The 12,189-nt window shown below is 52.7% G+C and overlaps 1 protein-coding gene across 1 annotated transcript; it reads right to left on the minus strand.

The window, feature by feature from the left end:
• PABPN1L (PABPN1 like, cytoplasmic) lies at window positions 1-11,951 on the minus strand. The gene is made up of 8 exons (XM_039502709.1): window positions 11,866-11,951; window positions 10,636-10,813; window positions 9,879-9,987; window positions 8,689-8,756; window positions 7,563-7,669; window positions 5,488-5,575; window positions 4,749-4,894; window positions 1-2,435 (listed from the first exon to the last, which is right to left on the minus strand). Exons 1-8 carry the CDS (start codon window positions 11,883-11,885, stop codon window positions 2,396-2,398), a joined length of 756 nt encoding a protein of 251 aa, XP_039358643.1. The 5' UTR covers window positions 11,886-11,951; the 3' UTR covers window positions 1-2,395.
• Window positions 11,952-12,189: the final 238 nt, after the last annotated feature.

Consider the following 12,189-nt stretch of genomic DNA (forward strand, 5'->3'; position numbering starts at 1 on the left):
TTTTTTAGACAGCAGGATCATTTATTTTTTAAAAAGATATCTGACAATTAAACAGTACTTTCTCACAAACAGAACTTGATCAGAGAAATCTGCTCAGCTCAATCAATACATTTCAGCAGTAATAACTTAAGTGTCAAACACTTCACTCTCCCATTCTCCAGCTCCCCTCCCACCCAAACAAGTCATACCTGTACCTTACTATTTTGATAAACTTTTACACATAAAAAGGTGAGTTAAATCTTTCTACTTGCCAAGACCAGCACTCAGTGTTTCCTTTTCAACAACGGTCATTAAAAGGTCACTGCCAGGTACTTTAGACCCAAAAAATAGGTTTTGTAAAAGTTCTAGGGCATACAGAAATTACTTTAAAAAAAAAATCAATGGGAAAGGTTTGGATTGTCCCTTCAAAATTTGCAACCCAAACTTTGGGCTGGTTCAGGAGAACCAGAAAGTGAAGCAACAGTCTCTCTATGCTCCATGCTAGACAAAGTGCAAATAGTAAACACGTGTGAAGAGTTAGATTTCTGAAATTCAGTGATCCAAGGTGTTAGCAGGGAGGGAAATCTGTTTCTAAAATAGGTTTCTTATCCTGCCAGCGTCCCTTCAACCGCCCAGAAAGCTGCCTTAAGGGTTAGTCATTGCATCAGTTGTAGCTGGGGAAAAGGGAAACTTGACTAAAGATCCTGACAGGTTAGTGCTGGAATTCTAATAAAATGTATTTAAATGTATAACTTTACACAGTAACATTGTTCACTAGGTTTCTTAACCAGGCTTTTCTTTTTAACCAAAAACATTTTCCTTTAAAAATAGGAGCAAGTTTAGCACTCATGAAAGTGAGACGAATTGCAGTGGCTTGAACTGCGCAATGCAGACAGGTGCTGTGTAGGAATTCCCACACAAAACCCCCTCCATGCACTTCCCACCCTGATTGGCAACAGCCCCTGCTACTTCAGCCAAGGCCTTCCAGCACTGACCTCCAATCTGTGGTCACTGGGAGAGGAAGAAATAGAGCCTAAGCTTAGACCCACAAAACTCCCCCTTGTCACTAGAGACTGGATTCAAACTCTGCCCATCAGAAGTGAACCAGTGAGTGCCTGGACTTGCATCACAGCTACAGAACAAGATCGGGGGAGAGAAAGAGTTTGCAGGTAGTCAGGTCTTGTTTAACCCCAGACATTAAAGAAAACACACCAATGTTTCAAGAGAACCCAGGGTAGGGATGCCTTTTCTTCCAGGAGATTTACAGGGCTGAATCCTGCTCTTAGATACGGAAGAGTAGGAGCACACTGAGAAAGCCAAACCACAGAGTTATGCTTATTCCTCTACCCAGGGGCAGAATCAGGACCACACACTTAGGGGGACAAAGTCCTAATGAGTTAATTTAATTCAGTGGAAAAGGTTTGGATTTCCCCTGCAAAAATGTATCTAAGACCCTAATGAGGTTTTTACAGTTAAGTTTAAAAAATAAGGCCAGATCTGAATTTAAGCGGTTCCCAGAATCTTACCCCCGCCGTTACAGAGGGTAGAAGAGATCCCACTGTCCCTGGAGGGTCTTGAGGACCTGCCTGTGCTAAAGAGATGTCAGCATCCATGATCCACAGGACAAGCTGAAGAAGTGAGTCGCAGAGAGCAAAGTGGAGGCATATGTTTCTCCAGTCTGGCAGCAGGAGGGGTTTAGACCTTCTCACACGGCGGCAGCAGCAGGTGGAGCAGAGAGACGCTCCTGACAGCTGTGGCCCAGCTGAAGTACAGCTGACAGTTTTGGAAACAGAACATCCTACAGCTCTCTTCTCCTAGAGGAATTGTTTTCCCATGCTCCCTACTATCCCCATCGCTCCAACCTAGCCCTGTCTGAATGCTCTGCACAGTCCTCCAGAAGCACCCATTCACCCACATCCCTGCTAGATCGGTGCCAGAGGGCCAAATCTGGCTTATATGGAGTCCTAAAATGCAGCCCTGTCCTCCAGTTTCTACAGGATGAGGATAAAGCTGATCATCTAGTGAACTCTGTTCCTATTCACTGTCAAGAGTGCGCCATGTATACCCGGAGATCAGCTGTTCTTTCTAGCTGGGAGAATATTGGGTTCAACAAGAAGGATTTGACATTGTAACCAAACTCGGGGCAAGCCTCTGGCTCCTGAAAAGTGCCAGTGTGGCTCTGGCACTGAGTATGGTGGGCATCCAGCTGTGCTAGGGGTAGCCTGGCTCCATTCTCCCTCAGAACAACTCACCCCCTTAACTGTGCAACATGCAACTGCACTGTTCTATCCAGGCAAAAATATTAAAATCGTCCAGACTTCTAAATGCTCAGGTAGGTTCTCTTTAAACCCCTCTCCCATCCCCCACTTTTAAATCCAGCCCTGTTGGAGTCTCCAGCGTCGTCCCATCCTTCAGCCTAGTAGGGAGAGTACCACGGCGATAACCTGCCACGACCCCTAGACAAGAACAAAAGCAGTATCAGAAAGCACAGGCCGGCTCAGGCAATGTTCTTAGGTCAGCGATTTAGTCAGTTACCGAATCAAAACTGTGTCTGCTCTTCAGCGTGGGAGAGACCTGCCATTCGAGATGGCCCGGCTGCCCCAGGCCTCACACAGACCAACGAGCAGCATTCCTGGTCCTCAATACAGCCCAGGGACAGCTCTTATCTCCTCGCTCCCAAGCAGCTGCAGCTCACAGCGTAATAGCCTGTTCCACCCGGCAATGGCACCACATGAGACTGACTCGTTCCACTGCTGGTCTCTCATCAGCGGGGCATATGGGCCTTGATAGGCTCAGCATCCATTTTTGAGGCAGCAGCGAGCAGGGGCGGCTCTAGGTATTTTGCCGCCCCAAGCACGGCAGGCAGGCTGCCTTCGGCAGCTTGCCTGCGGGAGATCCCCGGTCCCGCGGATTCAGCGGCATGCCTGCGGGAGGTCCGCCAAAGCTGCGGGACCAGCGGACCCTCCACAGGCATGCCGCCGAAGGCCACCTGCCTGCTGCCCTTGCGGCGACCGGCTGAGCGCCCCCCGCGGCTTGCCGCCCCAGGCACGCGCTTGGCGTGCTGGTGCCTAGAGCCGCCCCTGGCAGTGAGTGGCCCTGAAGGGAACCCTCATCTACTCCTGGGCTGGAAGAATGCTGGAGTGAGCGGAACATACAAAAACTCCAAACTGCAGGGCGCAGGCCTGCCCACAGAACCGTCACCTAGCACCTTGCGTCTTCAGAGTGCTGTGCAAGCATTTCGTTAGCACAACCCCGCCAGGAGACTGAGGCACAGACGGGGAAGTGACTTGCCAGGTCAGTGGCAGATCTGGGAGTGGAACCCCGGAGTAGCCAGTTCCTAGGGCTGTGCTCAGCTAGAGCACGCTGCCAGCATGGCAGGATCAAGAGGAATTCCCTACGCCACGGGAATAAACCCAGCTCTCCACAGTGAGCCTATACAGCAGAGCAGGCAGTATCTAGCAACGAGGGCACTTTCAGGCTGAGGCAGGAAGCCCAGGCATGGGCTGGAGAATGGGTCCTAGTGCTCGTCTCAGTGTGCCTCCAAGCCAGCCATTCTTGGGTCACTGAGGTGGAAGGACATTCACAGGTACTGTGCGCCCTGGGCATCCGTCTCCCTCCCACAAGAGTCACTGCTCATTTCTGTCCCTTTCAATTGCAGCAGAGCTGCTGCCTACAGGCCCTGCCAGGCTGCCCACGTTCACATCTGTGTGCGGCTCCCAGCCTCCCGCTTGCCATGCGGACACCCGGGTGATGTTAACAGCATGTGACTGCCCGTGGGACCAGGAGAGGAATATGCTTCTAGTGCAGGCGTCTCTCTGAAGTAACATCCTCAAGCCCTCAGGAGGCTATTTCTGCAGGAACCGCCCCCTGCATCTCAGACCCCGTGGGGACACTACTCTGGTTTTACTGGGGGGAGCCAGAGTATCAAGGCTCGTGTTGATTAACCCCCTGCTCCCCTTGCCCCTAGCAAGTCCTGTCTGTATTCCTGCACACCCCTGCCTCCTCTTCGAAATGGGACAGCTTACATGGACTGACACTTGGAGCGACTTCGAAGTCCGAGTGGAAACCCACCACGAACCAAGGAAAGAGATTACTGCAGAACAGACACGGGCAGCCGCCAGCCATTAAACAAAGAGTTCATTACAATAGAGAGGCAGCCTGGGCACCGGGAGTAAGCATGGTGCTGTGGGCTGATTCAATGGCCTGGCTTCTGCTAGACATTTCTCTCCCAAGTTTTTGCATAGCTGGCAGTTACCTGGGTCTCGTTTTCATTCCTACGTCACCTAGATCTGTTCTGAGCAGGGCCAGGCAGGCCGCCCAGAGACGGAAGCGCCAACAGCCGGTCTATAGTAGCGCTCACACTGTTCGTAGTACTGCAGGTAGCCATGGAGGAAAGCTCACAGAAGAGTCTAGTGCAGCTTTGGGGCAGGTGTACACCTTGGTTTGCTCCTTTTGGAAAACAGGGATAAATACTCCCCCGTTCCCTGGCAGGTGGAAGGGCTCTGCTGGTGTTTAGCCATAGAAAGGGCTAGGTGGGTGCTTTGTGATACTCCCAGCCTCCCAGAGCTTCTGGAGTGCTGGCCACAGCCTATGCTTGGGACACCTAGTGACCAGGGAAAATGCCCCTCTCATGCCATTTGCAAAGCTGATTTTGCTAGCACAGCGACAGGCCTGGAGACACCCTGCACCAAACCCTGCCGTGCAGGAGAGCACATGGGACTCTCCATTCTACCGCCGACCTCCCGTCAGCAGGGAACATCACCGCTCACCTGTACACTCTCCCTCGGGGTCTTGCTCTCAGCGCTCCATAGACGTTTGCCCTTTGCGACAGGTCCCCCCTGCTTGGAAAACGGCCCCTCGAGCCCCCACGGTCAGTTGTGCTGATACCTGGCATGTTGGTCCTCTTGGGCAGCACCTGAGACAAGTCAATGATCAAGGAGTGGCCAGGACCCCTGCCCCCGCACTTCCCTCGCAAACTGCGTCTCCCACTCGAATCAGAGACAGTGTATCCCGAGGTCTTGGTGAACCAACAGCAGCAGCTTCCCAGCCTGGGAGGGAGCAGGGTTTGAAGGTGGCCACAAGTGCTACATTTCCCAGGCTATAAGCAATGGCACCGAAGGGCCCTCCCTGAGTGGAGCTGGCCCCTTGTCCCCAGAGGGAAAGGCCTGTTGCCAGGCAGGAGGCAGCGTCTCTGAGGAGGGAGGCAAGAGGCAAAACCAATGAAACCCACAGCAAAGAAGCTGGAGCCAAGCAGGAGCAGCTCAGACCCTGACTGAGGCCTGCACCCTGGGAGACCTGGAGGCATAGACTCAGCACTGGGATGCCTCCTTTTCAGCACCCAGAGAAGTACAAACAGCTGCAGCCCAATGACGTATCTCTAGCTCCGTCTGTGGTCCGGGTGCAGACCCCCAGGAAGCAAAGTGCGTTCGTCAGGGAGGCAAATCCCTCCCTAGGTTCATGGCACTAGTCACTCCTGCCTCACACCCCTGTCGGGCCCAGTGTCCTTACCTTGATGACCCGACCTCTGAACATGCTCTCGTCCAGCTCCCCCGCTGCCTTCACAGAGCTCTTGTCCTCAAACTCAATGTATGCATACCTGGAAAGGGAAAGGAAGACAATGTCCCCTTTGCACTGCAGCATCTGCTCGGGGAGGTCCCAACACGGTAACCCCCGCAGGTGGCCAGGTAACATTGCGGTCTGCTGCTCAGCATGGGGAGTCTGTCCTGCCACTCTAAAGGCTTTTGCTTCAGATAACTGAGTAGGTGCCTCTCCAGACAGCGCTGAGAGAATGGAGGGTAGCAGACCACACCATGGCTGGCACTGGAGCGATACCTACTGCCATCGGTTCATATTAGTCAGTCGTGCAATCAACCATTAAACAATTTTTAGAGCACAACGGTTGCCAACGCTCTTTTCCTGGGCTGTGATCTCTCTCACCAGCTGGTAAGTCATGCTCTAAACAGCCCGCCTAGGCAGCATACAGCCCCATGCACCAATCTGAAACTGAGCTCGCACCTTGCATTCAAGTGCAGCTCTCGCTAGACAGATGCTATTGAGTCCAGATTGCGATGGGGACTGGCCCAGTAGCAGAGTGGTATAACATGGTCAGAGCTAGGAAAAGCACCCGGAGCTAAGCTTCCCCAGGGGATTTTGAATCAAGGAAAATTCTCCAGTTCAATGACCAGGGAAATCATGCGATAGCTCTGAATCCTGGGCAGACTTAGGCTCTGATACTGCAATTGATGGCACTTGACTGGCTTGCACAGAGCCCCACTGAAGTCAATGGGGATCTGCACGGGCAGTGAATTCCACCCAGACTCTCCCAGTGCAGGACTAGCACCATCACTTGCAGGCTGTCTGGGGAAGAGACCAACTTTATGGGTGTCCCATAGCACTGAGCACATTGTCAGCACATTCAGAATAAATCCCGACTCTCTATAATGCAGGGAGACAGCCAGCCCATGACTCTGCTATGCGAGAGGAGAGAAGCAGCAGCTAAGTTAGATATAGAAATAAAAATATACACCTCTGTTTTAATGTAGAGGGAGGTGTTTACATGTAGGTGACATTTATTCTGCTGACAAGGACACGGCTGGAGTATGTATGAAGAACTAGCTGGAGAGGCTGTCAGAAGAGCTCCTCTCTCCTCCTGAGGGCAGTGGGCTATGGATTGAGACATACTGAGCACATTAAGCCATTACCTGGCCTGGAATATGATGGATCTTTTGCAATATCCCATTTAATTACTTTGTTCCCTATTGGAGTGTACTCATGAAAACACACAGACCAGCACTCTTGTACAGAATATGCACTCTCACACCCTTTGTGGCCTTGCTTATGGAAATCTGAACAGGTGTATGGGACAGAATGGACACGTGCCTCGTTTTGCGCAATATATATATTTTTTCAAACAGTGACTTAAAAATACCCAACCTCCCCGGGTTATATATTTAGGACACAAGGCATTTCGTGCAGTGCTGCTGCCAAGCCAACAGAGGAAGCACATGTTAAGAGCCCAATTGCCAGAGCTGTGCTGACACTAATCATTAAATCAGCGAAGTATCGAAAGTTCAGACACATTCTCCCCAGCGCTTCTCATCCCAGCTTGTGCCAGACGGAAGGAGCACCTCAGCAGAGGCAGAAATGATATTGACAAGTTTCCAGACCAGGTTTCAAACATCAGTAAGAGGAAGGAGTAAAGCACTGGGCTTCGGACTTAGCCTCCAAAGCCAGACATGCCAGGTCTGCAGAAGAGCTGTTTGCACCCAAGGTGGGCAGTAACAGAGGAAGAAGACAATGAAAGAAACCTTAAACGCCAACCCAAAGCAATGCTGGTCCTACAGCTGGTTTCCCTGCAGATGCTGGAAGTCAGAGAGAGCCAAGGTTTCGGCAGAGATCTGGTGATCCCAGCTGAAGACAGGAGAAGAAATAGGAATGGCCGCCTCCCTAGTTAATGGGGCTCTGGGAAAGAAATTTCTAGAGCAAAGATATGAGGATCATGCGTCGTGTTCTCAGAACATATTCCCCACCCCACCGCACCCCACCCTGCCACAATCCAAGGGTCCCTAGAACACAGCACTGACCCTTTGGGATGTCCGGAGAATTTATCACAGAGGATGGTCACTCGGTTGATCTGCCCACAGCTATTGAAATGGGACTCCAGCTCTTCTGCTGTTCCACCATAGTCCACCTGCAAAGACAGCCCCAATTCCATTCAGATGCCACCAAGGGCCCATGCCCTCTCAGCCCCAGAATATCATTTGCAATGGCTCGGCCTTCCACCAGCTCAAATTATTCAGGGCGGCATCCAAGCACTAAACAGTGATAATAAATAATGTTGATTTATGAGGTGCCCCATGCCCAGCTATTATACAGGGAACCTCACCAGAGGCACCAGCCAGTGAATTTTCCCCATGTGCAGGGCACATGTTGGAGGCTGGTTCAATGCCCACTCACTGCAGTGGGTAGATTTTAACCCCATGTCGAGGAGCTCCTGTCTGGAGCACATCAGGACATGAGATTTGCCCCTCATGCATCTGCCTCCGGAGTCAGTGCTCTTAGAGAGTATGTTACGCAGAGCTAGGCTAATGCCACAGAGCCCTTCCTGTGAAAATCTGTGCCAATCAAGAAGTGAATCAGCTCGGGCTGCGTTCATCAGCTTTTGGCCTTGTCCTCCACAAGGATTCTCAGGAAGACGCTCGCTGGCACGGGTGACACTGGCTCACAAGGCCTCGCGTAGACCCACAGCACAGACGCAGTGCCTGAGCCTCGTGCTGGCCGCTCACTGCACCGGTGTAACTCTCGGCTAGAAAGAATCAGACATTCCAGCTGGAAACCTGAATCTAAGCCTTGACCATCCAGTCAGGGAACTGAAACAACACGTGTGGCCTAGCTAGGCCCAAGCAAAGCCACTTGTGTTTTTGAATATCCACAAGGGAGCCCCAGACCCAAAGCTAATGGTGGAAATAATTGCAGATAAGTTTGAAATAAGTTCAAGACAGTGGCTCTCACTCTTTTCCCTCATAGGAGGGGATGATAAGCGCATCCAGTAATGTGTCGTTCATCCAGCTCTGCTCCTAGCAGGAAGGCTGGGACACATCCCACCCCCAGCCCGTTAGCACAAGGAGCAGCAGCTCTGCTGAGCTTTCTGCCCTGGGAACCTCACTGAAGAGGGGGGTCTCATTGTGGTTTTCGACTTGTCCCACTTACATTGCCCACGTAGATGGATCTCTGATCAGCCTCAATTTTCTCCTCTGCTGTCCTAGGAAAGGGAATACCTGCAGAGACAAGGATTCCCTTGAAGGTGCTGCGCAGAAAGAGAGCGACAGGGAGGCAGTGGGGTTTCTGGCCAAGTGAGGGTGGTGCTGATGGGAGGGGGACCCTGACAGCCCTAGAGACTGAATTACTAGCCCCTCAGCCCTTTGGAGCAAGAGGTCTCCTCAGAGGTGAAAGATGAGTGTCTATTTATTCTCAAGTATCAGAGGGGTAGCCGTGTTAGTCTGGTTCTGTAGAAGCAGCAAAGAATCCTGTGGCACCTTATAGACTAACAGACGTTTTGCAGCATGAGCTTTCGTGGGTGAATACCCACTTCTTCGGATGCAAGTGGGTATTCACCCATGAAAGCTCATGCTGCAAAACGTCTGTTAGTCTATAAGGTGCCACAGGATTCTTTGCTGCTTCTATTTATTCTCAGGACATGCTTCCTCCACACACCACCTCCTGCCACTTCTGTCCTGAGCACCCCCAATCGCCAAATCTGCCAACACACCTAAGTCCCCCCCGTTCCACTCCAGGGCCTCTCTAGTCACGGCAAACCATGCAATGGGTGTTACGGACAAACCTGGCTAAACCCACCGAACTCATTTCACATGTGACCGATGTATGTTCCATTCTATGCATCCGAAGAAGTGAGCTTTAGCTCACGAAAGCTCATGCTTAAATAAATTTGTTAGTCTTTAAGGTGCCACAAGTACTCCTGTTTTTTTTTTGATCTCCAGAGGGGAGAGCTGAGTGTGTTGATGCTCTGCTAGGCCCAAGCCTCTGTTGAGGGAACCAGTCCTGCAGCCCTCTGTGTTTATTCTCTTCCTCATTTGGGGTCTGTCCCCCTTTGGGGAGCGGGAGTGTTACCCCAAACATGCCACATTGTGTCCTTAGAGCAGGTCATCACCAGAGAGGCACTAAGGCCCCTGCAGAGGGTGGAAGGTGCAGGGGTTGGGGGGTATTTTACAAGGACCTGCCAGACAGGCTCAGACCTGTAACCCGTCTAGCCTGCCTCTTGGAGTGGCCTGAGCTTCGGAGACAGGCGCTAGACTCCCCCTCCCCCCAATGAAACAGCCAGCCCTCAGCTTACCGCCACCCCTCGGGAGCCAGCCCCTCCCTGGGGAGCTGCAGCTCCGTACCTGCCTGCGATCTCAGGATGAGGTGCTTCTTGGCCTCAGCCTGCAGCTCCTTGAGCCGCTCGTCCTCCTCCTCCATCTCACGGACTTTGGCCTTGATGGCTTCCAGCTCCTGAGCACCAAACCCAAGAGGCCGAGCACGTGAGAACCCAGTGCAGAGAGGGGCAGCTCTGCAAGAGGAGACCCCCAGGCCCAGTCCTGTTTCCTCCCACCCGGCATCTGTCTTGTCTGCTCAGTGTCAGCTCTACAGGGCAGGGCCTGTCTCAAGGCAGGTCTTTGCAGAGCCTCTTGCCAGCTGGGGTTAGCTGTGCAAGTTCGACCCCCAACTGCTCCACAGACTTCAGCTGGACCAGCTTACCCGAGTTCAAGCAGAGTTGCCGTGTCTTCCCTGTGATTAGCTAACCTGAGTTAAACACACTCTTTTTTGCAGCAGCAGTGAAGAGTGACTTACCCAAGGTCCCAAGGCAGGCCAGTGACAAAGCCAGGACCAGAACCCAGGTGTCCCAAGTCCTCCCTTGTCCAGTGTCCCATCCACCAGCACATGCTTTTGCAAAGCATCAAGGGGATGAAATTAGTGCCATCAAATCACATTCAGCCAACCACTGAATCACACAGCTCCTGAGCCTCGAGGGAAAGACGGAGCAGAACTCCACCCCGCATCACCACTGTAAAACGGGGGAGAATCTCCCCTTCCCCAGGGCAGGTCCCCAGAAAGACAAACATCAGTGGTTGCAGCTCAGCTTTCTAGACGTGCACTCACCGGGTCCAGCACACCCAGCTCCTCTGCACTGTCCCCCTCCAGTGGGCTCAGGTCTGAGTCTTCATCCGCGGCCTTCCGCCGAGCCGCCATCTCGGCCACGTCCCAGGAGGAATCCACCGTTGCCAGGGACGGTGGTGGGTCCTGCCACCAGGCCCCAGAGGGGTCCAGAAAGAGGGGGCTTTATGGGAACCACGGCAGAAACAAAGAGAGGTTTCAAGTGACATTTGAGCAGGTAGAGACGCTGGGTTCCACTGAGATGCTGAAGCATTTTCCATGTTTTCGCCCACGCTCCCGCCACTGGACATATTCACAAAGCCCCCTCGTTATCCTCCTTCAGATACCTACTCTGCCACGAGCCCGACACAAAACTTGGCCATGGTGCGTCGAGAGCACAGCCCCTCATGCTGATTAGCACAGTCACTGCTCCCTTGTGCTCCCTCATCAGTCTGTCTGGCTCCCCCTGTTACGTCTCTTCTCTTACATTGAGACTGTCAGCCCTTTGTACAGCCCCTGGCACACTGGGGTCCTGGTCTATGACCCAGGCTCTTAGGTACGACTAATAATCTTGTAACTTCATTGGGAGTCTTGCTACTGTTGGGGTTTTGCCTAAAGCCCCAGCTCCTGGAGTCAGGAGGGAGGGTTACAGGAAAACTGCAGCTTACATATTTTTAAAGTAAGTCTCCAGCCCCTCCGGCTGTTGAGAACAGCTGGACAGTGGGAGCTGTGGAGAGCCAGAAGGCAAATAAAGAGACCCCGACATGGATTATTTTTTAAAATCTCATGAGCGTCTCATGACACCCAGCTCCTGAGTTCTGAGCACATGGGACTAGATATGCTGCAGCAACTTGTACGTACGATGGCTCTGCACAGGATAGGAGCCAGGGATTTTCCAGGCAAGGCCAGGAGCAGCCATCCCTGTGCCCCCAAGTAAAGGCAGGGCAGCCTTGGCTTTTTGGAAGGTTTTAGATTCACCATTTGGGGCAAACTGTCCCCCCCAGCCCAGTGCCCCCTAAAGCCACAGGTTTGGCTCCATCACTGATGTGGCTGGCGCAGCCCTAGCCCTTTGCATTGCCAGAGCACAGCCCTGATGTTATAACTAGGCAAGCGGATGATTCCACCTGTGCCCAGGGCAACCAGTCCAATGCCACCAGCACTGGAGGAACTGAAAGCAACAGGCAGCTCTGGGGACACCCCATTCCCGCAGCAGGGGGACCCCGCTCCACCCTTTACCTTGCTTGGAAGCCAAACATTTTGAGCGCTGCCCTTCTCACAAACCAACAAATCAACCCACTCTGGGGCACCTGGAGGCCAGGAGGAAGCTGCACCTGGGGCAGCCCCCGCCAGCTCTCCATTTGATACATCAGCAGCCAATCGCAGGCGGCGGTGACCCACCCGGGGGCAGAGGGGTCACAGCCCAGCTGGTGTGAGCACCAGTTCAGGTGTTCACAGGTTCCCTCTGCTGGGGAGAGGGTTGGGCAGCATGGCTCCTTGGGTAGCAGCATCTGTGCTTGAAAACAGCAGGTTGGGGGTTCTAGACCCCTAGCTAGCTGATCA

Source organism: Mauremys reevesii, linkage group 16 (assembly GCF_016161935.1).
Source record: "Mauremys reevesii isolate NIE-2019 linkage group 16, ASM1616193v1, whole genome shotgun sequence".
Classification (NCBI taxonomy): domain Eukaryota; kingdom Metazoa; phylum Chordata; order Testudines; family Geoemydidae; genus Mauremys; species Mauremys reevesii.